We start from the raw sequence: 25,564 nt of genomic DNA, 5'->3' as shown, positions 1-25,564 counted from the left end.
TTGTGACTTGAGAAAGAGTCAAAAGCAATAAAGAGGCGTACAAATTCTGGAGGTACTTCCAAGGAGTGTTTTTATTGTCTCAGCTTACAATCTGTGGCTTGAAAAGACGCTCCCCTCCCCGAGATCCAGCGAGCGACCCCACTCGCCGGCCTAGTGTTTCAAATCGCCTGGAGCCTGACTCTCAAGAATAAATAAACGTTCGCGGGGGCTGGTCGGAAGAGGAGCTACACGTAGAAGCAAGAGGACAATGGAATGAGATGGGCGGGTTGTCGGTGGGGAAGGGGAGGGGAAAGGAGGAGTGTGGGTGGGGGGGAAGGATCCCTGGGCGACCTTTCCCCCCTCACCCACCATTCCTCACTAAAGAAATTACCCTTGGCCACCAAGATGGCGGAGAGGGTGAACGCCACTACAGGTCCCCCTTCCACCTCACCGGAGGGGAGGTCGGTGGAGGGGGGACACCCAGTACGTCCCCTCCCCTTCCCCAGACCCACTTCCCTCCCCGGTCCAACAGTGCATGCAGTGAGTTAATCCAAACCTTTTCTTCTGAGGGCCCCTCCCTAGAGCGGACAGGGTGTCGGGGTGTTGGGGGGAAAGACATTCTGAGGCGCGCAATGGAGGCTGGTCCTCCTGGCTGGGTTGGCGCAATGGAAGACGGCAAAGCGGACGGACACGGCTGAGGGAGGGAGTGAGAGAGGGAGGTTCACAGGTCGCTCTCCCCGTACAGCGCGCTGGAGAAGGAGATGTAGTCGAGTGCTCCGGGGACCGAGTCTGCTCCACTGTAGGTGGTCATCCGGCTGATGCAGTATTCTGCCTGTTCTGGGGGCAGCTCCCTCCTCAGCTCCTCCACCGTGATGTAGTTCTGCAGGGACACAAGGGTCAGTATCACCATGGGGCGCAGGCTTGGGAGTGTCCCTCCACACCGTCCCATCCCCGGGAGTCACACAGTCCCATCACACACTCCCGGGGTCAGACACAGAGTGAAGCTCCCTCCGCACCGTCCCATCACACACTCCCGGGGTCAGACACAGAGTGAAGCTCCCTCCACACCGTCCCATCACACACTCCCGGGGTCAGACACAGAGTGAAGCTCCCTCTACACCAACCTATCACACACTCCAGGGGTCAGACACAGAGTGAAGCTCCCTCCACACCGTCCCATCACTCTCTCCCGGGGTCAGACACAGAGTGAAGCTCCCTCCACACCGTCCCATCACACACTCCCGGGGTCAGACACAGAGTGAAGCTCCCTCCACACCGTCCCATCACACACTCCCGGGGTCAGACACAGAGTGAAACTCCCTCCACACCGTCCCATCACACACTCCCGGGGTCAGAAACAGAGTGAAGCTCCCTCAACACCGTCCCATCACACACTCCTGGGGTAAGACACAGAGTGAAGCTCCCTCCACACCGTCCTATCACACACCCGGGGTCAGACACAGAGTGAAGCTCCCTCCACACCGTCCCATCACACACACCCGGGGTCAGACACAGAGTGAAGCTCCCTCCACACCGTCCCATCACACACTCCCGGGGTCAGACACAGAGTGAGGCTCCCTCCAAACCGTCCCATCACACACTCCCGGGGTCAGACACAGAGTGAAGCTCCCTCCACACCGTCCCATCACACACTCCCGGGGTCAGACACAGAGTGAAGCTCCCTCGACACCGTCCCATCGCACACTCCCGGGGTCAGACACAGAGTGACCCTCCCTCCACACCGTCCCATCACACACTCCCGGGGTCAGACAGAGTGAAGCTCCCTCGACACCATCCCGTCACAGGTCCATTCCCTTTTCTTGAGGAGCTTGAATGCCTGGACCACTGGACTCGAGAACAGCTTCTTGCATACTGCTGTCAGACTCATTAATCTGGACGGGCAACTCCCACTCGGAACAGGGCCATTATCTTCCGAATGGGATTGTGCACGTGGGAAAGGGAGCCTGCCCACCCTCACCATCCCCCGGGGAGTGGTTTAAACTTTGACCCTGAAGGGGGAACGGGGCGTTGTCCGGGAGCCAGGTCAAAGGTCAGCCAGAGCGGCCATTTCGAACCTTGTCGGAGGCCAGGATCTTGAAGGAGGCCATGACTTGCTCAGCTGTGTCCGTCTCGGCCGTCTCGCGGGTCATGAAGTCGATGAAGGCCTGGAAGGTCACCACGCCAGTGTTGTTGGTGTCCACCAGGGTCATGATCCGTGCAAACTCCACCTCGCCCTGTCGGGTGGGGGGGGGGGAAGGGAACAACAGGCAAAGTTTAACACCAAACAGCACGGGGTTGCAAAACACCCAAACAAGAGGACAAATCGCGCAAGGGATAAACAATTAATAATACTGAGAACACGGGGTCTAAAGTCCTTCAAAGCACGTCAGTCCAGAATTGAGGTGAGTGAAGTTATCCAAGCTGCTTTGGGACCCTAATGCTGGAAGGTATTGGAAAACACTAATTTTAAAAAAAAAATAATACTTATGAGATTTGTACTTTTTTAACAAGATGTTTCACACTTAACGGCAGAAAGCAGTACAGCAGCTAAACTAACGATTTATCACCTTTCTCATTTTTCATTGGCTAAGTACTAGCACATGACCCACGTGATGTGAACCTATTAACTCGTTTATTTCTATCTAAGGAATTTTCCTTATCTATAAATGCGATAGATTTTTCTGAAGCACCATCTTTTATTCCTTCAAATCTATCTGAGGAATTTTCTTTAACTTATCTATAGAAGCGATAGATTTTCCTGAAGCACCATCTTTTACCCCTTAGCCTCGCTTCTCAACTCCTTATCTAGTTTGTTAAGTATCTGTGTGTTAACCTTGGAGCGAAGACTTCTCGCCATTCTTGACTCCTGGACGAGCCCTCAGATACAGAAATTAAACGGAGACCCGACGAAGAGCAATAACTGTTCCTGAACCTGGTGCTGTGGGACCTAAGGCTCCCGCAGCTCCTGCCCAATGCTCCAAATCCATTCTATCTAGGTCTTCCAGTATCCGGTAGATTTAAATCCTTATCCTTCTGAGTTCCATCACGTACAGTCCTGGCTCCTATCCCCCTTCAGGTGCGACTATGTATTTCCTGCATTTTCTGTTTTTTAATCTGTCTCGGAGTTCCGGTGTCTACAGTCATCTTTTCACCCCTTCCTTTGTTTACCGACCTGAGATTGGCGAACAGCCATTTGGGGGGGGGGGGGGGGGAGTCGGCGGACACGGGAGACCCGAAATAGAAATTGAAGATGCTGGCCAGGCAGCATCTACGGAGGGAGGACCGGGATCCGACACGGGAACTGGGAAGGAAAGAAGTAAGTTTGTTTAGGGAGCCAAGGAAGGGGAGGGGGCAGAGAAGTTACTCAGCCCAATATTGCTTTTATATTCCAGTCCTCTGGAAATGAATTAAACTTGCCCTCCTTACCACAAACTCACCCGCAAGGCTGGTAGGCTGGGGGGCGTGAGACTTCGAGCACCCTAGAGTCCTTGGCCACCCTGTGAGACCCTCCCCCACCGTTCTGAGTCGCCCGGGATGAAGGGCGTTCCTCAGGAGAACCTACCAGATCGTAGCCCATGGAGATGAGGCAGGCACGGAAGTCGTCGGGCTCCATCTTGCCGTTCCTCTTCTGCACCGTCCCACCGAGAGAGAGAGATTCCAGTTAGCGACTGCACCCGGCCACAAGGATGGCCCCCCCGGATTCCCGGGAGCCGGAGCCCACTGAGGCTGACCGAGCGAGGAGGCAAGAGCTGACAAACCTCGGAGACCCCGATACCCCTCGCCCTGTACCCACTGTCTCTCCTCCTCCTCTCACCACCCTGCCAGGGTCACCCTCTGTCCCCTCACCTTCTCCCTCCTTCCTCTCCCCCACTCCCTTGCTCCCTCACCCCTCTTAACAGCTGTCTCCCTCCACCTCTCCCCCTCAGTATCTCTCTGTCCCCTTCGCCCTCCCATGCCCTATCACTCCCTGAGCCCCCACCCCTCCTGCCCTTCCCCTCACTCCCTCTCCTCCTCTCCCTCGCTCACCCTACTCACCCATCACTCTTACTCTCCCTCACTTCCCTCTTGTTCAACCTTGTCCGCTCCCCCTCCATCTCTCACCCACTCTCCCTCTACACCCCAACCCTCTCCCCACTCCTGCTTCTCCCCTTCATCCCCCTCTCATCCCTATCCTATTCATCCACCCCCATTGAGACACACACCCCACTCCACCTCTCCCTAATCCCCCCTGCCTCTCTCTCTCTCTCACCATGTGCCCTCTCTGCTTCTCTCTCTAGCCCCACTTTCACATAGTCCCAACGCACTCCCTTCTCCCCACCACCTCTTACCCCTCTGCCCCGACAGTGTCCCCCACCCAGCCCCTCCCTGGTCCAATTCCCCCTCATCCAACCCGTCCCCGGTCCAACTCCTCCTCTGATTCAATGCCCCCTCACCCAACGCCCCTTCTCTGATCCAATTCCCCCTCATTCAACCCCTCCCCGATCCAATTCCTCCCAACCCAACCTTCCTCTGATCAAATGACCCCTCACCCAAATCCTCCCAATTCAATTCCCCCAACACTACCTCTCCTCTGATCCAACGTCTCCCTCATCCAATTCCTTTCCTGATCTAATTTCCCCCCAACCCTAACTCTCTCCTGATTCAAAGTTCCCTCACCCAACCCCTTCTATGATCCAATTCCCCTCACCCAACCTCTCTCCTGATCCACCTCCCCCGAACCCAGCCCCTCTTCTAACCCAAACCCTCCCCGGTCCAACATCTCCAACCCCTCATCTGATCCAATGTCCCTCCCCTCACCCACTTTCCTCTTTGCCCTGCCACCACCATCTCCATTCCCTCCCCCCAAACCCCAATCCCTTCCTCCACTCTCTCCTCCTGCTCCTCCCCCTCACCTAATTACCCCCCTCTCTCCCCTACCCACCCCGCTCTGTGTGCCCCCATGTGGCACTGACCCTGTCGAAGTGGTTGAAGGAGGCACGGAACTCGTTCAGCTGCTCCTGGCTGATGCCCTTGGCATCCCGGGTCAGGATCTGGTTCTCTACCTCATTGATGGTCCTGGCGATGGTGGTGAGGAGCTGCTCCCAGCCCACTCGGATGTGCTGTGGACAGTCGGGGGAAGAGAACATGGTCACAGTGAGGCAACACCCAGCAACCAGGGAACAGCTCCACACATCAATCCTCCTGTGCCCTGACACACAGAGTGAAACTCCCTCCACACCATCCCATCACACACTCCCAGGGTCAGACACGGAGTGAAGCTCCCTCCACACCGTCCCATCACACACTCCCGGGGTCAGACACAGAGTGAAGCTCCCTCCACACCGTCCCGTCACACACTCCCGGGGTCAGACACAGAGTGAAGCTCCCTCCACACCGTCCCATCACACACCCCCGGGGTCAGACACAGAGTGAATCTCCCTCCACACCGTCCCATCACACACTCCCGGGGTCAGACACAGAATGAAGCTCCCTCCACACCGTCCCATCACACACTCCCGGGGTCAGACACAGAGTGAAGCTCCCTCCACACCGTCCCATCACACACTCCCGGGGTCAGACACAGAGTGAAGCTCCCTCCACACCGTCCCATCACACACTCCCGGGGTCAGACACAGAGTGAAGCTCCCTCCACACCGTCCCATCACACACTCCCGGGGTCAGACACAGAGTGAAGCTCCCTCCACACCGTCCCATCACACACTCCCGGGGTCAGACACAGAGTGAAGCTCCCTCCACACCGTCCCATCACACACTCCCGGGGTCAGACACAGAGTGAAGCTCCCTCCACACCGTCCCATCACACACTCCCGGGGTCAGACACAGAGTGAAGCTCCCTCTACACTGTCCCATTACAAACTCCCGGGGTCAGACACAGAGTGAAGCCCCCTCCACACCGTCCCATCACACACTCCCGGGGTCAGACACAGAATGAAGCTCCCTCCACACCGTCCCATCACACACTCCCGGGGTCAGACACAGAGTGAAGCTCCCTCCACACCGTCCCATCGCACACTCCCGGGATCAGACACAGAGTGAAGCTCCCTCCACACCTTCCCATCACACACTCCCGGGGTCAGTGGACATGGAGAGGATGTTTCCTATAGTGGGGGGGGGGGGGGGTCTAGGACCAGAGAACACAGATAGTGTGGATGTGGAGAGGATGTTTCCTATAGTGGGGGGGTCTAGGACCAGAGGACACAGATAGAGAGGAGGTGGAGAGGATGTTTCCTATAGTGGGGGAGCCTGGGACAAGAGGACACAGCCTCAGAATAGAGGGATGCCTCTTTAAAACGGAGATGAGGAGAAATTTCTTTAGCCGGAGGGTGGCGAATCTTTGGAATTCGTCGCCTCAGGCAGCTGTGGAGGCCAAGTCAGTGGGTTTATTTAAGGCGGAAGTTGATAGGTTCTTGATTGGTCAGGGTATGAAGGGTTACGGGGAGAAGGCAGGAGATTGGGGGGGCTGAGAGGTAAATGGATCAGCCATGATGGAATGGCAGAGCAGACTCGATGGGCCAAATGGCCGAATTCTGCTCCTCTGCCTTATGGTCTTATGGTGACGCCATTACAGCGCCAGTGTCCCAGGTTCAATTCCCGCCACCGCCGATAGGTTCTCCCCGTGACCGCAAGATACCTCCATGTGCACTGTACGTAAAGACGCAGGGGTTAGGAGGTTAATTTGTCACGTGCGTGTAATTGGTCGGCGCAGGCCTGTTGGGTTGGAAGGGCCAGTGTCTAAATTTGCTTCTTGAACGAACCGGCACCACTCGAATCGTTATAACAACAGGACGACAGCCTTGCAGTATCATGGGCGCGTTTACTTTTGCTCTGCCCCGTCCCTTCTTACAAAAATTGGGCATAGTTTATGCCTAATCTGCACGTGAACGCTGCTTATCTGTGGCAATGCGCCATTGACGGCGCTGCAAGTAAAGTTTCTCGGTACACCTGTTCGTACGCGCACACTTGCCGGATTCACGATCAGGATTTATTCATCACGCGTACATCGAAACACGCATTGGTCGCGTGTCCACACCAGAACACGGAACAGTTCAGGCGATGGTACGGGCCCCTCGGGCCGCGATGTTGCCGTTGATGTTCCTCTCCGCACCTCGTGGTGCATCGGGCGGCAACCCTGCTGGCAACCCTGCATCTCTCTGTGTTTTTATTTACGAGGCCGAGTCGCTAGCTCAACACGCAACCCAGCGCGGATGGAAAGCGTGCAAGGAGCGAGCCGGACTCGAACCCGGGGCGTCCCGTCTCGAAGTCCGGTGCGAATGTCACTACAGTGCTGGCCGACTTCCACGATTGGGTGCTGACCTTTTAACGTACTCTAAAGAGCATTCTAACCCCTCCCTCCGGATTCTTTGCCTCACAATGTGAACCTACTCTGAGATTAACCCAGCCCTTCCCTCATACAAAACACTCCACGTTTCTGTCATCTAAGAGCATCTTAAATGTCCCTAATGTATCTGCTTCTAACACCACCCCTGGCAGGGCGTTCTACACACCCTCCACTCTCTGTAAAAAAACCTGCCTCTGACATCCCCCCCCCCCATACTTTCCTCCAATCACCTTAAAATTATTCTCCCCCCCTCGTATTAGACACTTCCACCCTGGGAAAAAGTCTCTGGCTCTCCACTCGATCTCTGTTGTTGACAGAGATGGTTGTTGACTTCAGGAGGGCACGGAGCGACCACTCTCCGCTGAACATCGACGGCTCCTCGGTAGAGATTGTAAAGAGCACCAAATTTCTTGGTGTTCACCTGGCAGAGAATCTCACCTGGTCCCTTAACACCAGCTCCATAGCAAAGAAAGCCCAGCAGCGTCTCTACTTTCTGCGAAGGCCGAGGAAAGTCCATCTCCCACCCCCCATCCTCATCACATTCTACAGGGGTTGTATTGAGAGCATCCTGAGCAGCTGCATCACTGCCTGGTTCGGAAATTGCACCGTCTCGGATCGCAAGACCCTGCAGCGGATAGTGAGGTCGGCTGAGAAGATCATCGGGGTCTCTCTTCCCACCATCACGGACATTTACACTACACGCTGCATCCGCAAAGCAAACAGCATTGTGAAGGACCCCATGCACCCCTCACACAAACTCTTCTCTCTCCTGCCGTCTGGGAAAAGGCACCGAAGCATTCGGGCTCTCACAACCAGACTGTGTAACAGTTTCTTCCCCCAAGCTATCAGACTCCTCAATACCCAGAGCCTGGACTGACACCTTACTGCCCTATTGTCCTGTTTATTATTTATTGTAATGCCTGCACTGTTTTGTGCACTTTATGCAGTCCTGGGTAGGTCTGTAGTCTAGTGTAGTTTTTTTTTCTGTGTTGTTTTTTACGTAGTTCAGTCTAGTTTTTCTACTGTGTCATGTAACACCATGGTCCTGAAAAACGTTGTCTCATATTTACTATGCACTGTACCAGCAGTTATGGTCAAAATGACAATAAAAGTGACTTGACTTGCCTCTTATCATCCTGGACACCTCTATCAGGTCACCTCTCATCCTCCTTCGCTCCAGAGAGAAAAGCCCTCGCTCACTCAACCTTTCTAAGTTCAAACTACAAGTCTGTCACCTTACACAACCCTGGGGTTCATTTTCTTGCGGGCATACTCAATCCTTAATAGAATAGTAACCATCAGGGACGCAATTCAAGACCGCTCCAACTTGGGCCTTCAAAAAGACAATAAATGCAAGCAGAAAGAAATAATAACAATAAATGAATAAGTAATAAATATTGAGAACATGAGATGAAGAGTCCTTGAAAGTAGATTGTGGGAAGAGTTGAGTGATGGCGTTGAGTGTGGTTATCCCCTCTGGTTCAGGAGCCTGATGGTTGAGGGGTGATAACTGTTCCTGAACCTGGTGGTGCGAGTCCTGAGGCTCCTGTACCTTCTACCTGATGGTTGAGGGGTGATAACTGTTCCTGACCCTGGTGGTGCGAGTCCTGAGGCTCCTGTACCTTCTACCTGATGGTTGAGGGGTGATAACTGTTCCTGACCCTGGTGGTGCGAGTCCTGAGGCTCCTGTACCTTCTACCTGATGGTTGAGGGGTGATAACTGTTCCTGAACCTGGTGGTGTGAGTCCTGAGGCTCCTGTACCTTCTACCTGATGGTTGAGGGGTGATAACTGTTCCTGACCCTGGTGGTGCGAGTCCTGAGGCTCCTGTACCTTCTACCTGATGGTTGAGGGGTGATAACTGTTCCTGAACCTGGTGGTGTGAGTCCTGAGGCTCAGAAGGGATACTCTCAGTGTTCAGCAGGAGAACACAAGGGGCAACAACAACAGAACCACAGCGACACAAGCCCTCTCTCTCCCTGCCTCCCTCACTGATACCCCTCTCTTTTCCAGTCTAGTCACCAGGATGACCGGGATCCGAAGGCCGGTGACCTGATAGAAATTTTTCGGCCACTTTACCGGCACTGGGCGCTGTACGTGGGGGACGGTTATGTCATTCACCTGGCACCTCCGAGTAAGTACAGTGTCACCCTCCCAGTTACACCTCCGTCACCCCGCTCAGACCCCCCAAGATTCTTCACATCCTACGTACGGCCTGCGAGACACAGACACACACACACCCCACCCCCCAGGACAGGCCGCCTCAGGGCCTCCAGTCCTTGTCCCTGGACTCACAGCCATCAGCCCTTTGACCTCCAGACTCTGCCCCATGCAGTCTCTCACATGACAATACACTTGACTTTAAATTTGAAGGAACACACACACACACAAGGCGCCGGTGGAACGCAGCAGGCCAGGCAGCAACTATCGGGAGAAGTACAGTCGAAGTTTCGGGCCGAGACCCTTGATCAAGACTAGGTAGCCCTGTCGAAGGGTCTCGGCCCGAAACGTCGAAGGTACTTCTCCCTGTAGATGCTGCCTGGCCTGCTGCGTTCCGCCGGCATTTTGTGTGTGTGTTGCTTGAATTTCCAGCATCTGCAGATTTCCTCGTGTTTGCGTTTTTGAAGGGCTGTACAAGATGATGAGGCATATATCGAGCAGACAGCCGGAGACTTTCCCCAGGATGGAAATCGCTAATAAGAGGGGGCATAACTTTAAGGTGATTGGAGGAAAGTATTGGGGGGGTAGGTTTTTCACACAGAGCGTGGTGGGTGTGTATGGAACACCCTGTCAGGGGTGTTGGTCGAGGCAGATACATTAGGGATATTTAAGAGACTCTTAGATGGGCAAAATACAGGGCTCTGTGGGGGGGGGGGGGGGAGGAGTTAGATTGATCTTGGAGTAGGTTAAAATGTCAGCATAACCGGACGGGCCAAAGGGCCTGTAATGCAGTGATCTATGTTCTAAAATAAACGTTTTTCCCACCCTCCCAGTCTCTCACTCAGCCAGGATCCCAACCTCAGGACAACCTGCCTTCAGGCCTCGTGTCCTTGGCCCCGGACTCTCTGGACTCGCAGCCATCAGACGTCCTTAATCCGGCCCCTGGCCTGAAATCGCAGACGCACGGACGGTATCAAATTTGACTTTAAACTGGACAAACACCGGTGCAGGCTGAGAGGTAGACCGGGAGGTCTGAGCCCCGGAGGCCAGGGAGGTGATGTTGGGGGGGCTTACCTCCATGGTGTAGCTGGTGTGTTTGTTGTCGAAGATGAGGGCTTCCTGGATGAGCTGGTGGTCTCCCTCCAGCTTGTCGATGTTGGACTTGTAGTTGATGATGTTCTGTTCGTACTGCTTCAGGTGGTTCATCTGGTCCTCCAGGGAGCCCGTGATGTCGATGGAGATGTGGCCGATCTCCTGACGGGCGGAAAGAGTGGGACAGTCAGCCCTGGAAAAGCTCCCCCCACACCGACCCGTCACACACTCCCGGGGTCAGACACAGAGTGAAGCTCCCTCCACACCGTCCCATCACACACTCCCGGGGTCAGACACAGAGTGAAGCTCCCTCCGCACCGTCCCATCACACACTCCCGGGGTCAGACACAGAGTGAATCTCCCTCCGCACCGTCCCATCACACACTCCCGGGGTCAGACACAGAGTGAAGCTCCCTCCGCACCGTCCCATCACTCACTCCCGGGGTCAGACACAGAGTGAAGCTCCCTCCGCACCGTCCCATCACACACTCCCGGGGTCAGACACAGAGTGAATCCCCCTCCACACCGTCCCATCACACACTCCCGGGGTCAGACACAGAGTGAATCTCCCTCCACACCGTCCCATCACACACTCCCGGGGTCAGACACAGAGTGAATCTCCCTCCACACAGTCCCATCACACACTCCCGGGGTCAGACACAGCGTGAAGCTCCCTCCACACTGTCCCATCACTCACTCCCAGTGACCAGTGCAGAATCAGTTTTTGGGGCTGGCTTATTGAATGGGACCCTGTCTAAACAGGGGCTAAACGGAGGCAAGTAACGTTGTGCCCACACGTGACCAGCTCCCAGCGATGGATTCTGACCACAGCATCTAGTGACATGCATATTGCAGGGACACCGATGATCACTGTCCTAGGGGGAGGGGGGAGTTACCACCGACAAGAAACGCTATTGGACCAGGCACACCAACCCCGTGGCGACAATGTCAGAGGGTGGAGATTCTTCGGGGAGTGACACCCCACAGTCTTTCCCCCATCCACAGGACACGTCACGAGGGGACACTCCCCTTGCCTGGATGAGGGCGGCTCCAACCACTCTCGGGGGGCGTGACAGTGTGTGGGACTGTCCAGCCTGCTCGATCGGCGCCCCGCAACCGCTCCAAGCGTCCCCTCCGTCGCAGAGCGGCCGCAGCATTCACCGCCCATGAAACGCATCGCGGCCACGCTCCCCGGCCACTCTAACGGCCCCTTCTCAAACCCACAGCACCACTCTCGGAGGGCAAGGGCACCATCCCCCTCTGACAAATAACGTCTGCTGCCGTTCCCTCTCCGTCCCCGAATTTCAACCCTCCTACGGTCCTCCCCAGCAGTGGAGCAGGAGCCCAGGACAGGGGCCGCAAGGATTTGACACAGAGATCCAACCTCACCTCCATCTTGGTCTGGATCCAAGGGCCGATGACGTTGGCCTGGGCGGCGAACTGGCGGCGAAGACGTTCGTTGGACTGTTGACGGGCGAGTTCCTCCTGCAGGGTTTGGTCTCTGTGCGGGACCAGTGTCTTCACCTGCAGGGTCACAGGGTTCGCAGTGAAAGCTCGTTCTGTGTCAGTCCCCAAACTATTCCCACCGCCCCACTCTCTCCCCACAGCCCCGTGTCAGTCCCCAAACTAATCCCACTGTCCCACTCTCTCCCCACAGTCCTGTCAGTCCCCAAACTAATCCCACTGTCCCACTCTCTCCCAACAGCCCTGTGTCAGTCCCCAAACTAATCCCACTGTCCCACACTCTCCCCACAGCCCCGTGTCAGTCCCCAAACTAATCCCACTGTCCCATTCTCTCCCCACAGACCTGTGTCAGTCCCGAAACTAATCCCACTGTCCCACTCTCTCCACAGTCCTGTGTCAGTCCCCAAACTAATCCCACTATCCCACTCTCTCCCCACAGTCCCGTGTCAGTCCCCAAACTAATCCCACTGTCCCACTCTCTCCCCACAGTCCTGTGTCAGTCCCCAAACTAATCCCACTGTCCCACTCCCTCCCCACAGCCCCGTGTCAGTCCCCAAACTAATCCCACTGTCCCACTCACTCCCCACAGCCCTGTGTCAGTCCCCAAACTAATCCCACTGTACCACTCTCTCCCCACAGCCCTGTGTGAGTCCCCAAACTAATCCCACTGTCCCACTCTCTCCGCACAGCCCTGTGTCAGTCACCAAACTAATCCCACTGTCCCACTCTCTCCCCACAGCCCTGTGTCAGTCACCAAACTAATCCCACTGTCCCACTCTCTCCCCACAGCCCCGTGTCAGTCCCCAAACTAATCCCACTGTCCCACTCTCTCCCCACAGCCCCGTGTCAGTCCCCAAACTAATCCCACTGTCCCACTCTCTCCCCACAGCCCCGTGTCAGTCACCAAACTAATCCCACTGTCCCATTCTCTCCCCACAGACCTGTGTCAGTCCCCAAACTAATCCCACAGTCCCACTCTCTCCCCACAGTCCCGTGTCAGTCCCCAAACTAATCCCACTGTCCCACTCTCTCCCCACAGCCCTGTGTCAGTCCCCAAACTAATTCCACTGTCCCACTCTCTCCCCACAGCCCCGTGTCAGTCACCAAACTATTCCCACTGTCCCATTCTCTCCCCACAGCCCTGTGTCAGTCCCCAAACGAATCCCACTCTCTCCCCACAGTCCCGTGTCAGTCCCCAAACTAATCCCACTGTCCCACTATCTCTCCACAGCCCTGTGTCAGTCCCCAAACTAATCCCACTGTCCCACTCTCTCCCCACAGCCCCACGTCAGTCCCCAAACTAATCCCACTGTCCCACTATCTCTCCACAGCCCTGTGTCAGTCCCCAAACTAATCCCACTGTCCCACTCTCTCCCCACAGCCCCACGTCAGTCCCCAAACTAATCCCACTGTCCCACTATCTCTCCACAGCCCTGTGTCAGTCCCCAAACTAATCCCACTGTCCCACTCTCTCCCCACAGCCCCACGTCAGTCCCCAAACTAATCCCACTGTCCCATTCTCTCCCCACAGTCCTGTGTCAGTCCCCAAACTAATCCCACTGTCCCGCTCTCTCCCCACAGCCCCACGTCAGTCCCCAAACTAATCCCACTGTCCCATTCTCTCCCCACAGTCCTGTGTCAGTCCCCAAACTAATCCCTCTGTCCCACTCTCTCCCCACAGCCCCGTGTCAGTCCCCAAACTAATCCCACTGTCCCACTCTCTCCCCACAGTCCTGTGTCAGTCCCCAAACTAATCCCACTGTCCCACTCTCTCCCCACAGCCCCACGTCAGTCCCCAAACTAATCCCACTCTCTCCCCACAGCCCTGTGTGAGTCCCCAAACTAATCCCACTGTCCCACTATCTCTCCACAGCCCTGGGTCAGTCCCCAAACTAATCCCACTGTCCCACTCTCTCCCCACAGTCCTGTGTCAGTCCCCAGACTAATCCCACTGTCCCACGCTCCCCACAGTCCCGTGTCAGTCCCCAAACTAATCCCACTGTCCCACTCTCTCCAGTCCTGTGTGAGTCCCCAAACTAATCCCACTGTCCCACTCTCTCCCCACAGACCTGTGTCAGTCCCCAAACTAATCCCACTGTCCCACTCTCTCCCCACAGTCGTGTCAGTCCCCAAACTAATCCCACTGTCCCACTCTCTCCCCACAGCCCTGTGTCAGTCACCAAACTAATCCCACTGTCCCACTCTCTCCCCACAGTCCTGTGTCAGTCCCCAAACTAATCCCACTGTCCCACTCTCTCCCCACAGCCCTGTGTCAGTCTCCAGACTCATCCCACTGCCCCACTCTCTCCCCACAGACCTGTGTCAGTCCCCAGACTAATCCCACTGCCCCACTCTCTCCCCACAGCCCCGTGTCAGTCCCCAAACTAATCCCACTGTCCCACTCTCTCCCCACAGCCCTGTGTCAGTCCCCAGACTAATCCCACTGCCCCACTCTCTCCCCACAGCCCCGTGTCAGTCCCCAGACTCATCCCACTGCCCCACTCTCTCCCCACAGACCCGTGTCAGTCCCCAGACTCATCCCACTGTCCCACTCTCTCCCCACAGTCCTGTGTGAATCCCCAGACTCATCCCACTGCCCCGTTCTGTCTGACCGTCACGGGGTTGCTCTGTAGAGCCTCACTTTGTCCCACTTGGCGGCCACGTCCTGGGGGTTGATGTTGGTGTACGGGTTGATTCCGGACAGCTTGATTCCGTAGGTCTGGGCTATCTTGTTGATCTCGTTCTGGATCCCCATAATGGCCATCCGTTCCTTGTCGGCTTCCGGCAGCGTGGCCTTGAACTGCTCGTGTGCCGTGATCAGGCTCTGGGGAGGGAGAGGGCGGAGGCCGAGTCAGCAGAGTGGCCCTTCGGCCCATCGTGGCGGTGGCAGTGTTGTTCGGGAAACGCAAGTGCATAGGGGACTAGTATGGTCTCAGCCCAGCTGTGATGGACACAGCGTCGGCTGTGACCAACACGGTTACCTCGTGTTGGCTGTGAGTGAAACAGTCAGAAAAATGCCTACGTGTTTTCACCATAATCAGACAGGTGTTCAGATGCAGCCATGGTTAGAACCCACTCCAGGATATATTTGCTATGTCCCGATGTGGCTGCCACATTCGAGAAAACGTCACTGAAATTTATCCTGCTGTGGTCTTACCCGTGTGGGATAATGTCCAGCTGTGTGTCACAGTGTGGGGATCACGTCCAGATGTGTCACAGTGTGGGGATCACATCCAGCTGTGTGTCACAGTGTGGGGGTCACGTCCAGATGTGTCACAGTGTGGGGATCACGTCCAGATGTGTGTCACAGTGTGGGGATCACGTCCAGATGTGTCATAGTGTGGGGTCACGTGCAGCTGTGTGTCACAGTGTGGGGATCACGTTCAGATGTGTCACAGTGTGGGGATCACGTCCAGCTGTGTGTCACAGTGTGGGGATCACGTCCAGATGTGTATCGGAGTGTGGGGATCACGTCCAGCTGTGTCACAGTGTGGGGATCACGTCCAGCTGTGTGTCACAGTGTGGGGATCACGTTCAGATGTGTCACAGTGTGGGGATCACGTCCAGCTGTGTATCAGAGTGTGGGGATCACGTCCAGATGTGTCACAGTGTGGGGTCACGTCCAGCTGTGTGTCACAGTGTGGGGATCACGTCCAGATGTGTATCGGAGTGTGGGGATCACGTCCAGATGTGTACCGGAGTGTGGGGATCACGTCCAGCTGTGTATCGGAGTGTGGGGATCACGTCCAGATGTGTACCGGAGTGTGGGGATCACGTCCAGCTGTGTATCGGAGTGTGGGGATCACGTCCAGCTGTGTGTCACAGTGTGGGGATCACGTCCAGATGTGTATCGGAGTGTGGGGATCACGTCCAGATGTGTACCGGAGTGTGGGGATCACGTCCAGCTGTGTATCGGAGTGTGGGGATCACGTCCAGATGTGTCACAGTGTGTGGTCACGTCCAGATGTGTACCGGAGTGTGGGGATCACATCCAGCTGTGTATTGGAGTGTGGGGATCACGTCCAGATGTGTGTCACAGTGTGGGATCACGTCCAGATGTGTATCGGAGTGTGGGGATCACGTCCAGCTCTGTACCGGAGTGTGGGGATCACGTCCAGCTGTGTATCAGAGTGTGGGGATCACGTCCAGATGTGTATCGGAGTGTGGGGATCACGTCCAGATGTGTCACAGTGTGTGGTCACGTCCAGATGTGTACCGGAGTGTGGGGATCACGTCCAGCTGTGATTCGGAGTGTGGGGATCACGTCCAGATGTGTGTCACAGTGTGGGGATCACGTCCAGATGTGTATCGGAGTGTGGGGATCACGTCCAGATGTGTATCGGAGTGTGGGGATCACGTCCAGATGTGTCACAGTGTGTGGTCACGTCCAGATGTGTATCGGAGTGTGGGGATCACGTCCAGATGTGTATCGGAGTGTGGGGATCACGTCCAGATGTGTCACAGTGTGTGGTCACGTCCAGATGTGTACCGGAGTGTGGGGATCACGTCCAGCTGTGTATCGGAGTGTGGGGATCACGTCCAGATGTGTGTCACAGTGTGGGGATCACGTCCAGCTGTGTATCAGAGTGTGGGGATCACATCCAGATGTGTATCGGTGTGTGGGGATCACGTCCAGATGTGTGTCACAGTGTGGGATCATGTCCAGCTGTGTCACAGTGTGGGGATCACGTCCAGCTGTGTATCGGAGTGTGGGGATCACGTCCAGATGTGTGTCACAGTGTGGGATCATGTCCAGCTGTGTCACAGTGTGGGGATCACGTCCAGCTGTGTATCAGAGTGTGGGGATCACGTCCAGATGTGTCACAGTGTGTGGTCATGTCCAGCTGTGTATCGGAGTGTGGGGATCACGTCCAGATGTGTCACAGTGTGGGGATCACGTCCAGCTGTGTATCGGAGTGTGGGGATCACGTCCAGATGTGTATCGGAGTGTGGGGATCACGTCCAGCTCTGTACCGGAGTGTGGGGATCACGTCCAGATGTGTATCGGAGTGTGGGGATCACGTCCAGCTGTGTATCAGAGTGTGGGGATCACGTCCAGCTGTGTATCAGAGTGTGGGGATCACATCCAGCTCTGTACCGGAGTGTGGGGATCACGTCCAGATGTGTGTCACAGTGTGGGATCATGTCCAGCTGTGTCACAGTGTGGGGATCACGTCCAGCTGTGTATCAGAGTGTGGGGATCACGTCCAGATGTGTGTCACAGTGTGGGATCATGTCCAGCTGTGTCACAGTGTGGGGATCACGTCCAGCTGTGTATCGAAGTGTGGGGATCACGTCCAGATGTGTATCGGAGTGTGGGGATCACGTCCAGATGTGTATCGGAGTGTGGGGATCACGTCCAGCTCTGTACCGGAGTGTGGGGATCACGTCCAGATGTGTATCGGAGTGTGGGGATCACGTTCAGATGTGTCACAGTGTGGGGATCACGTCCAGCTGTGTATCAGAGTGTGGGGATCACGTCCAGATGTGTCACAGTGTGGGGTCACGTCCAGCTGTGTGTCACAGTGTGGGGATCACGTCCAGCTGTGTGTCACAGTGTGGGGATCATGTCCAGATGTGTATCGGAGTGTGGGGATCACGTCCAGCTGTGTCACAGTGTGGGGATCACGTCCAGATGTGTATCGGAGTGTGGGGATCACGTCCAGATGTGTATCAGAGAGTGGGGATCACGTCCAGATGTGTATCGGAGTGTGGGGATCACGTCCAGATGTGTACCGGAGTGTGGGGATCACGTCCAGCTGTGTATCGGAGTGTGGGGATCACGTCCAGATGTGTCACAGTGTGTGGTCACGTCCAGATGTGTACTGGAGTGTGGGGATCACATCCAGCTGTGTATCGGAGTGTGGGGATCACGTCCAGATGTGTGTCACAGTGTGGGATCACGTCCAGATGTGTATCGGAGTGTGGGGATCACGTCCAGCTCTGTACCGGAGTGTGGGGATCACGTCCAGCTGTGTATCAGAGTGTGGGGATCACGTCCAGATGTGTATCGGAGTGTGGGGATCACGTCCAGATGTGTCACAGTGTGTGGTCACGTCCAGATGTGTACCGGAGTGTGGGGATCACGTCCAGCTGTGTATCGGAGTGTGGGGATCACGTCCAGATGTGTGTCACAGTGTGGGGATCACGTCCAGATGTGTATCGGAGTGTGGGGATTACGTCCAGCTGTGTATCGGAGTGTGGGGATCACATCCAGATGTGTATCGGAGTGTGGGGATCACGTCCAGCTGTGTATCGGAGTGTGGGGATCACGTCCAGATGTGTGTCACAGTGTGGGGATCACGTCCAGATGTGTGTCACAGTGTGGGATCACGTCCAGCTGTGTATCAGAGTGTGGGGATCATGTCTAGATGTGTCACAGTGTGGGGTCACGTCCAGCTGTGTACCGGAGTGTGGGGATCACGTCCAGATGTGTATCGGAGTGTGGGGATCACGTCCAGCTGTGTATCGGAGTGTGGGGATCACATCCAGATGTGTCACAGTGTGTGGTCACGTCCAGATGTGTACCGGAGTGTGGGGATCACGTCCAGCTGTGTATCGGAGTGTGGGGATCACGTCCAGATGTGTGTCACAGTGTGGGGATCACGTCCAGATGTGTATCGGAGTGTGGGGATTACGTCCAGCTGTGTATCGGAGTGTGGGGATCACGTCCAGATGTGTATCGGAGTGTGGGGATCACGTCCAGCTGTGTATCGGAGTGTGGGGATCACGTCCAGATGTGTATCGGAGTGTGGGGATCACGTCCAGCTGTGTATCGGAGTGTGGGGGTCACGTCCAGCTGTGTACCGGAGTGTGGGGATCACGTCCAGCTGTGTATCGGAGTGTGGGGGTCACGTCCAGCTGTGTACCGGAGTGTGGGGGTCACGTCTAGCTGTGTATCGGAGTGTGGGGGTCACGTCCAGCTGTGTATCGGAGTGTGGGGATCACGTCCAGATGTGTATTGGAGTGTGATGGGATCCTCGCACAGTCAGTGTGCAGCTCCTCCCCCGTGCTCTGTGCTCCCCCCACGAGTTACCTGGATCTCCTCGATACTGTGCACGATGAACATGTCCTGCAGATCCTCCATGGCCCCATCCATCCAGTTGTTAAACGGGGCTGCCCGCTTAGCGAACTCCAGGTACAGCTGGTCGATGGTCTCCAGCAGTTTCTCGTTCCGCTGGGGGAGGGAAGGAGGGAGAGTGAGGGGGGAAGGAGAGTGAAGTGCCATGGCGGAGAGGGTGCAATTACAGCTCGGGGGGTCAGAGTTCTGGCCTCCCCTGTACGTTCTCTCTGGGCGCTGATGTTTCCACAGACTAAAGACGTACCGGTTAACCGGTTAATTGGTTAGCATAAGTTGTCTTGTGATTAGTCTCGGGTTAAATTGGTGGGTGGCCGGGCAGCTCGGCTCGTTGGGCTGACGGGGCTTTTCCCTGTAAAGTGGGTCATTGGCCGTAACGGGGGGGGGGGGGGGGGAGGTGGGTTCAGAGGTCACCACCTACCTCGAGGGAGTCCCTCCGTTTCTGGGTCAGGGTCCCGAGAGTGTCCCATTGGTCACAGATGGCCTGACAGCGATTGTTCACCGTGGCTGCATCGTGGTAATCCAGCTCACTGCGGGGGGGGGAGAGAGAGAGAGAGAGAGGGAGTGAGAGAGAGAGGGAGAGAGTGAGAGGGAGAGAGAGAGGGAGAGGGAGAGGGAGAGAGAGAGAGACAGAGAGAGAGAGAGAGAGAGAGAGTGAGAGAGAGGGGGAGAGAGTGAGGGGGGAGAGAGTGTGAGGGGGAGAGAGTGTGAGGGGGGGAGAGAGTGAGAGAGGGAGAGAGTGAGAGAGGGAGGGAGAGAGTGGTAGAGGGTGGGGGAGAGAGTGAGAGAGAGGGAGAGTGAGAGAGAGGGAGGGAGGAGTGAGAGAGAGGGAGTGTGAGAGAGAGGGGAGAGAGAGTGAGAGAGTGGGAGGGAGAGAAAGGGAGAGAGTGAGAAAGAGTGAGAGAGAGAGAGGGGGAGAGAGGGAGAGAGAGACGCACAGACATACAGTGTATGTGATAGAGAGGGTGGGGTGAGTGAGAAAGATGGAGGAGGATGGAGAATGGGGAGGGGGAGGGAGAGAGAGATCGGGGGTTTGAGAGGTGAGTGAAAATGAGGGAGGTGTGAGGAGAAGGGGAGAGGGGCAGAAAGGAGAGGGGAAAATGGAAGAGGGAGACAGGAAGAAGGAAGGGGAGAGGGAGGGGAGGGAGAGAGGTTTAAAATGGGGGAGACAGAAAGAGGGAGATGGAGGGTAGATGGGAAGGGGTAGATGAGGGAGTGTAGGGGAGGGATGAGCGAGGGGAGAGGAAGGAGTGAGGACAGGGGAGAGGGGGTGAGAGAGGGGAGTGAGTGATAAAGAATGAGGGGCATAGAGAATGGCAGAGAGAGTGAGAGTGAGGGAGATTGGGGAGGAGAGAGATGGGGAGGTTGAGGGAGGGGTGAGATGGAGAGGGGTTTTAAATGGGAGGGAGACGGTAAGGGAGATGAAGTGGAGATGCAGAGTTTGGCAGAGAGAGAGGGGGAGAGGGAGAGGGGAGGAGGAGAGGGTGGTGAGGGTGAGGTGTTTTAGATGGGGAATGGGAGACAGAGGGAGAGGGGAGGAGGAGTGGGAGGGTGGTGAGGGTGAGGTGTTTTAGATGGGGAATGGGAGACAGAGGGAGAGGGGAGGAGGAGCGGGAGGGTGGTGAGGGTGAGGTGTTTTAGATGGGGAATGGGAGACAGAGGGAGAAGGGAGGGGGAGAGGGAGAGGGGAGGAGGAGCGGGAGGGTAGTGAGGGTGAGGTGTTTTAGATGGGGAATGGGAGAGATGGAGAGGGGAGGGGGAGAGAGTAAGGGGAGAAATTAAGGAGTGTGAAGTGGGAGTGGGAGGCGGTTTTGTGAGAAGTGGCGGAGGCGAGTTGAATGCTGGCGACTGTGAGGGTGGAGGTGTGGTGGGGGAAGGTGAGGGACGAGTTGGGTTGAGTGTGGAAGGGAGGAGAGGGATGAGTTGGGGAAGGATGAGGAGGGCAGGTTTGTTTTGGGAGTTGTGGTTGAGGGACGCTGGAGTGGGTGGGGCCTGATGGAGGGTCGGAGGAGGCACGATGAGGGGAGGGCAGTGTCGTGCTCCTACTTCAGCTCCTGAGCGATGGCGGCGATCTGCTCCACGCGGTCCTGGTGGGCGGCCAGGTCACTCTCGAAGGCCTCATGTTTGCGCATCAGGGCACGGATCTCCATCAGTGAGGCCGACTCATACTCCTTCCGGCTCAGCATCTCCTCCTTCCCTGGGGGCAGGAGGGCAAGGGGGGGGGGGGGTATTAGCCAGCCCTGGTACCCTCGCTCTTCGGCGCTCTCCCCCTCCCTCTCCCAATGACTCTCCCTCCACACCAAACGATTCCCCACCCAATGCCCCTCTCCCCACCCAGTGACCCTCTTTCCACTCGATGACCCCTCTCCCCACCCATTATCTCTCTGCACACACAGGCCCTCTTCTCACCCAAGCACCCCCCACCCAATCGCTCTCTCCATACTCAGTGCCCTCTCCACCCAATGTCTCCACCCACGCCCAACAACCCCTTCCTCACCCAACAACCCTCTCCCCATCCAATGTCTCTCTCCCCACTCAACGTCTCTCCCTACACAATGGCCCACCCATCCAATGATCCTCTCCTGCACCCAATCTCCCCTCACCCAACGATTCTCTCCCCACCCAATGAACCGTTCCCCTCCCAATTTCTCCCCATCCCATGTCTCCCTCCACACCGATCGATTTTCCACTCAATGGTTCTGTCCCCACCCACCCAACGATGCTTTCCCCACCCGATAACCCTCTTCACGCTCATCAACTCTCTCACCACCCACTGTCTCTCTGCACCCAATGACCGTCTCCCCACCCAATGACCCGCTTTTCCCCAAGCATCCCAACCCAACGTCTCTCTCCATACTCAATGTCCCTCTCGACCCAATGCTACTCCATAGCTGCAAACCCCTTCCTCGCCCAATGAGCCTCTTCCCCCCCAATGTTTCTCTCCACTCAACGTCCACCCACCCATCGACTGCCTCAATGATCTTCTCCCCATGCCAATAACCCTCTCTCACCCTATGTCCCCGTACCCAACAACCTTCTCCACACCTAGCAAATGTCTCCCATCATCTCGCTCCCCACCAATGCTCCCCCACTATATGTTTCACCCCCCCCACCACCGTTCCCTTCCCCTCTCTGCTCTGCCCCCTCACCTGAGGTCCACGCCTCGTGCAGTGCACACTTCTGCTTGAACTTCTCGGCCAGGTGGTCGAGGCGCTCCAAACGCCGGATCTCGGTGAGAAGCCACTCCTCGTATCCCTTCTCCACCTGGTCCAGGCCTTTCCAGGCGTTGGCGATGTCCTGCGGCAGATGAGGTTGGGGCGCGGGGTTACTGTCCTTGCTGCCCCCCTCAGGACTCCCGCCCACGAGGGACGGTGGTGAGGTCTGACCGGCACGACCTCTCGGCCGAAGACCGAGGCGCGGACTGGCCTGGCTCGGCTCGTGCTCGGGGGCAAGGCCTCTTCATCCGGGTAGCCCCCCACCACCGCCCTCAGACCGAGCAGGAGCAGAAGTGGGTGAACCCTGTTGAGAGTGGCGTGCGGTAGAGGGAGCCCAATGGTGACGCCGAAAGAGGAGTGAAACCGAGGGAACATCTCCACCCCAAACCCACAAATAAGTGCTCACCCACACCAAGAGGGTGGCCACTCTCTCAGGAGTCAATAAATGTTCTGTTGGGGTCATTGTTCCCATTGCTTATCAATGCGTACCCTCCGGGACCATTTCACTGGGCCTCCCCGGGAACTACATTATTGGGCTCGCGATTGAGTTGTTGCCCCCCGCTGTCCACTTTGTTAGTCTCACTATTTCCCAGTTGCTCCCCACTGCGGGCTCCCCCCCCCAGAACCTCCCCGCTCCATGCTCCTGAAACCCCCCCCCCACCCTTGCCCCGCCGTCTGTGCCGGGATACCTACGGACACCATCTTGCCCTCAGAGGGCATGAAGGCCGGGCGGTTGCTGAGACGGAGTTTTGTCTGCAGGGTGTTGAAGTTGATCTCCAGTTGGCACTTCTCCTGCACGCGCGGGGGCTTGTGCACGCGGCGGTAATCCCGGAAATCCTCCAGCTTCTGCTGCATGGCCTGCATCGTCTTCTCCGGGATACGGTTCTCCAGCCACGGAATCGTGCGTCGGATCCATTCCAGCAGCTGGGTGGGGTGGGGGGGGGAGAGAGGGAGAGAGAGAGAGAGAGGGTTAGAGAGAGCGAGAGAGGGTTAGAGAGAGCGAGAGCGAGAGACGGTTAGAGAGAGCGAGAGAGGGTTAGAGAGAGCGAGAGAGGGTTAGAGAGAGCGAGAGCGAGAGAGGGTTAGAGAGAGCGAGAGAGGGTTAGAGAGAGCGAGAGGGTTAGAGAGAGTGAGAGAGGGTTAGAGAGAGCGAGAGCGAGAGAGGGTTAGAGAGCGAGAGAGGGTTAGAGCGAGAGGGTTAGAGAGAGCGAGAGAGGGTTAGAGAGAGCGAGAGAGGGTTAGAGAGAGCGAGAGGGTTAGAGAGAGCGAGAGAGGGTTAGAGAGAGTGAGAGCGAGAGAGGGTTAGAGAGAGCGAGAGCGAGAGAGGGTTAGAGAGAGCGAGAGCGAGAGAGGGTTAGAGAGAACGAGAGAGGGTTAGAGAGAGTGAGAGTGAGAGAGGGTTAGAGAGAGTGAGAGTGAGAGAGGGTTAGAGAGAGTGAGAGAGGGTTAGAGAGAGAGGGTTAGAGAGAGCGAGAGAGGGTTAGAGAGAGCGAGAGGGTTAGAGAGAGCGAGAGGATTAGAGAGAGCGAGAGAGGGTTAGAGAGAGTGAGAGCGAGAGAGGGTTAGAGAGAGCGAGAGCGAGAGAGGGTTAGAGAGAGCGAGAGCGAGAGAGGGTTAGAGAGAGCGAGAGAGGGTTAGAGAGAGTGAGAGTGAGAGAGGGTTAGAGAGAGTGAGAGAGGGTTAGAGAGAGCGAGAGCGAGAGGGTTAGAGAGAGCGAGAGTGAGAGAGGGTTAGAGAGAGCGAGAGCGAGAGAGGGTTAGAGAGAGCGAGAGTGAGAGAGGGTTAGAGAGAGCGAGAGCGAGAGGGTTAGAGAGAGCGAGAGTGAGAGAGGGTTAGAGAGAGCGAGAGCGAGAGGGTTAGAGAGAGCGAGAGGGTTAGAGAGAGTGAGAGAGGGTTAGAGAGAGCGAGAGCGAGAGAGGGTTAGAGAGAGCGAGAGTGAGAGAGGGTTAGCGAGAGCGAGAGAGGGTTAGAGAGAGCGAGAGTGGGTTAGAGAGAGTGAGAGTGGGGGGGAGAGGGAGAATGAGTGTGAGAGAGAGAGGAAGGGAGGGTGAGAGAGATGGAGAGTGGAAAGTAGGGTGAGGGAGGAGGGGTGAGAGACAGTGAGGGTGAGGGAGGGAGAGAGAGGTGGGGAGGGTGTGAGAGTGTAAGAGAGAGGTAGAGAGGGAGAGTGAAGGTAGGGAGAGAGCATAGGAGAGGCAGAGGGAGAAAGGGAGGGTGTGAGAGAGATTTGGGAGAGAGGGAGTTGAGGGGCGAGGGAGAAGGGGCAACAATGAGGGAGGGTTATAAGCAAGTTGAGAGAGTGAGGGAGCGAGAGGGCTCCCTCCAAGAGAGAAAGAGAGGGTGAGAAAGATGAAGAAAGAGGAGAGGAAGGGGGAGATGGGAAGCAAGAGAGGGCGAGAGAGATGAAGAAAGAGGAGAGGAAGGGGGAGATGGGAAGCAAGAGAGGGTGAGAGAGATGAAGAAAGAGGAGAGGAAGGGGGAGATGGGAAGCAAGAGAGGGTGAGAGAGATGAAGAAAGAGGAGAGGAAGGGGGTGAGGAAACCAAGAGAGGGTGAGAGAGATGAAGAAAGAGGAGAGGAAGGGGGAGATGGGAAGCAAGAGAGGGTGAGAGTTGAAGAAAGAGGAGAGGAAGGGGGAGATGGGAAGCAAGAGAGGGTGAGAGTTGAAGAAAGAGGAGAGGAAGGGGGAGATGGGAAGCAAGAGAGGGTGAGAGTTGAAGAAAGAGGAGAGGAAGGGGGTGAGGAAACCAAGAGAGGGTGAGAGAGATGAAGAAAGAGGAGAGGAAGGGGGAGATGGGAAGCAAGAGAGGGTGAGAGTTGAAGAAAGAGGAGAGGAAGGGGGAGATGGGAAGCAAGAGAGGGTGAGAGAGATGAAGAAAGAGGAGAGGAAGGGGGTGAGGAAACCAAGAGAGGGTGAGAGAGATGAAGAAAGAGGAGAGGAAGGGGGAGATGGGAAGCAAGAGAGGGTGAGAGAGATGAAGAAAGAGAGGAAGGGGGAGATGGGAAGCAAGAGAGGGTGAGAGAGATGAAGAAAGAGGAGAGGAAGGGGGAGCAGGGGCAGCAAGCCTCTCTCTGTCTCCAGAACCCCAGAGTGGGACTTACCTCACTGGCTAGCTTCTCATACTCCTCCATCAGCTTCTCGTTCTCCTGGTTGACGGCCAGGACTTTGCAAATCCTGTTCGCTGCGGTCTCAGCCTGGGGGGGGGGGGGGGGAACAAACCAGAGGATTACCAACTGGG

At 56.3% G+C, this 25,564-nt stretch overlaps 1 protein-coding gene across 1 annotated transcript; it reads right to left on the bottom strand.

The window, feature by feature from the left end:
- Positions 1 to 53: 53 nt before the first annotated feature.
- On the bottom strand, positions 54 to 25,518 carry actn3a (actinin alpha 3a). The gene is made up of 13 exons (XM_073031238.1): positions 25,428 to 25,518; positions 23,020 to 23,250; positions 22,261 to 22,408; positions 21,158 to 21,308; positions 19,533 to 19,641; positions 19,070 to 19,210; positions 14,675 to 14,857; positions 11,959 to 12,093; positions 10,552 to 10,731; positions 4,932 to 5,078; positions 3,542 to 3,607; positions 2,055 to 2,213; positions 54 to 859 (listed from the first exon to the last, which is right to left on the bottom strand). The coding sequence occupies exons 1-13, from the start codon at positions 25,455 to 25,457 to the stop codon at positions 701 to 703; spliced, it is 1,839 nt and encodes a 612-aa protein (XP_072887339.1). The 5' UTR covers positions 25,458 to 25,518; the 3' UTR covers positions 54 to 700.
- Positions 25,519 to 25,564: the final 46 nt, after the last annotated feature.

The sequence above is a fragment of the Hemitrygon akajei genome, chromosome 28 (assembly GCF_048418815.1).
Source record: "Hemitrygon akajei chromosome 28, sHemAka1.3, whole genome shotgun sequence".
In the NCBI taxonomy this organism is placed as follows: domain Eukaryota; kingdom Metazoa; phylum Chordata; class Chondrichthyes; order Myliobatiformes; family Dasyatidae; genus Hemitrygon; species Hemitrygon akajei.
Note: the sequence above shows the minus strand (reverse complement) of the source record. Positions and strands in the feature narration are given on the sequence as shown.

Excerpts from the sequence above, each read along its gene's own strand:
- actn3a (XM_073031238.1), bottom strand. The coding sequence starts at position 25,457 with ATGGAGGAGTATGAGAAGCTAGCCAGTGAG. Across the intron at positions 5,079-10,551 it reads ACACCAGCTACACCATGGAG|CACATCCGAGTGGGCTGGGA; the intron begins GTAAGCCCCCCC and ends GACTGTCCACAG. Across the intron at positions 2,214-3,541 it reads TCTCCATGGGCTACGATCTG|GGCGAGGTGGAGTTTGCACG; the intron begins GTAGGTTCTCCT and ends CCCACCCGACAG.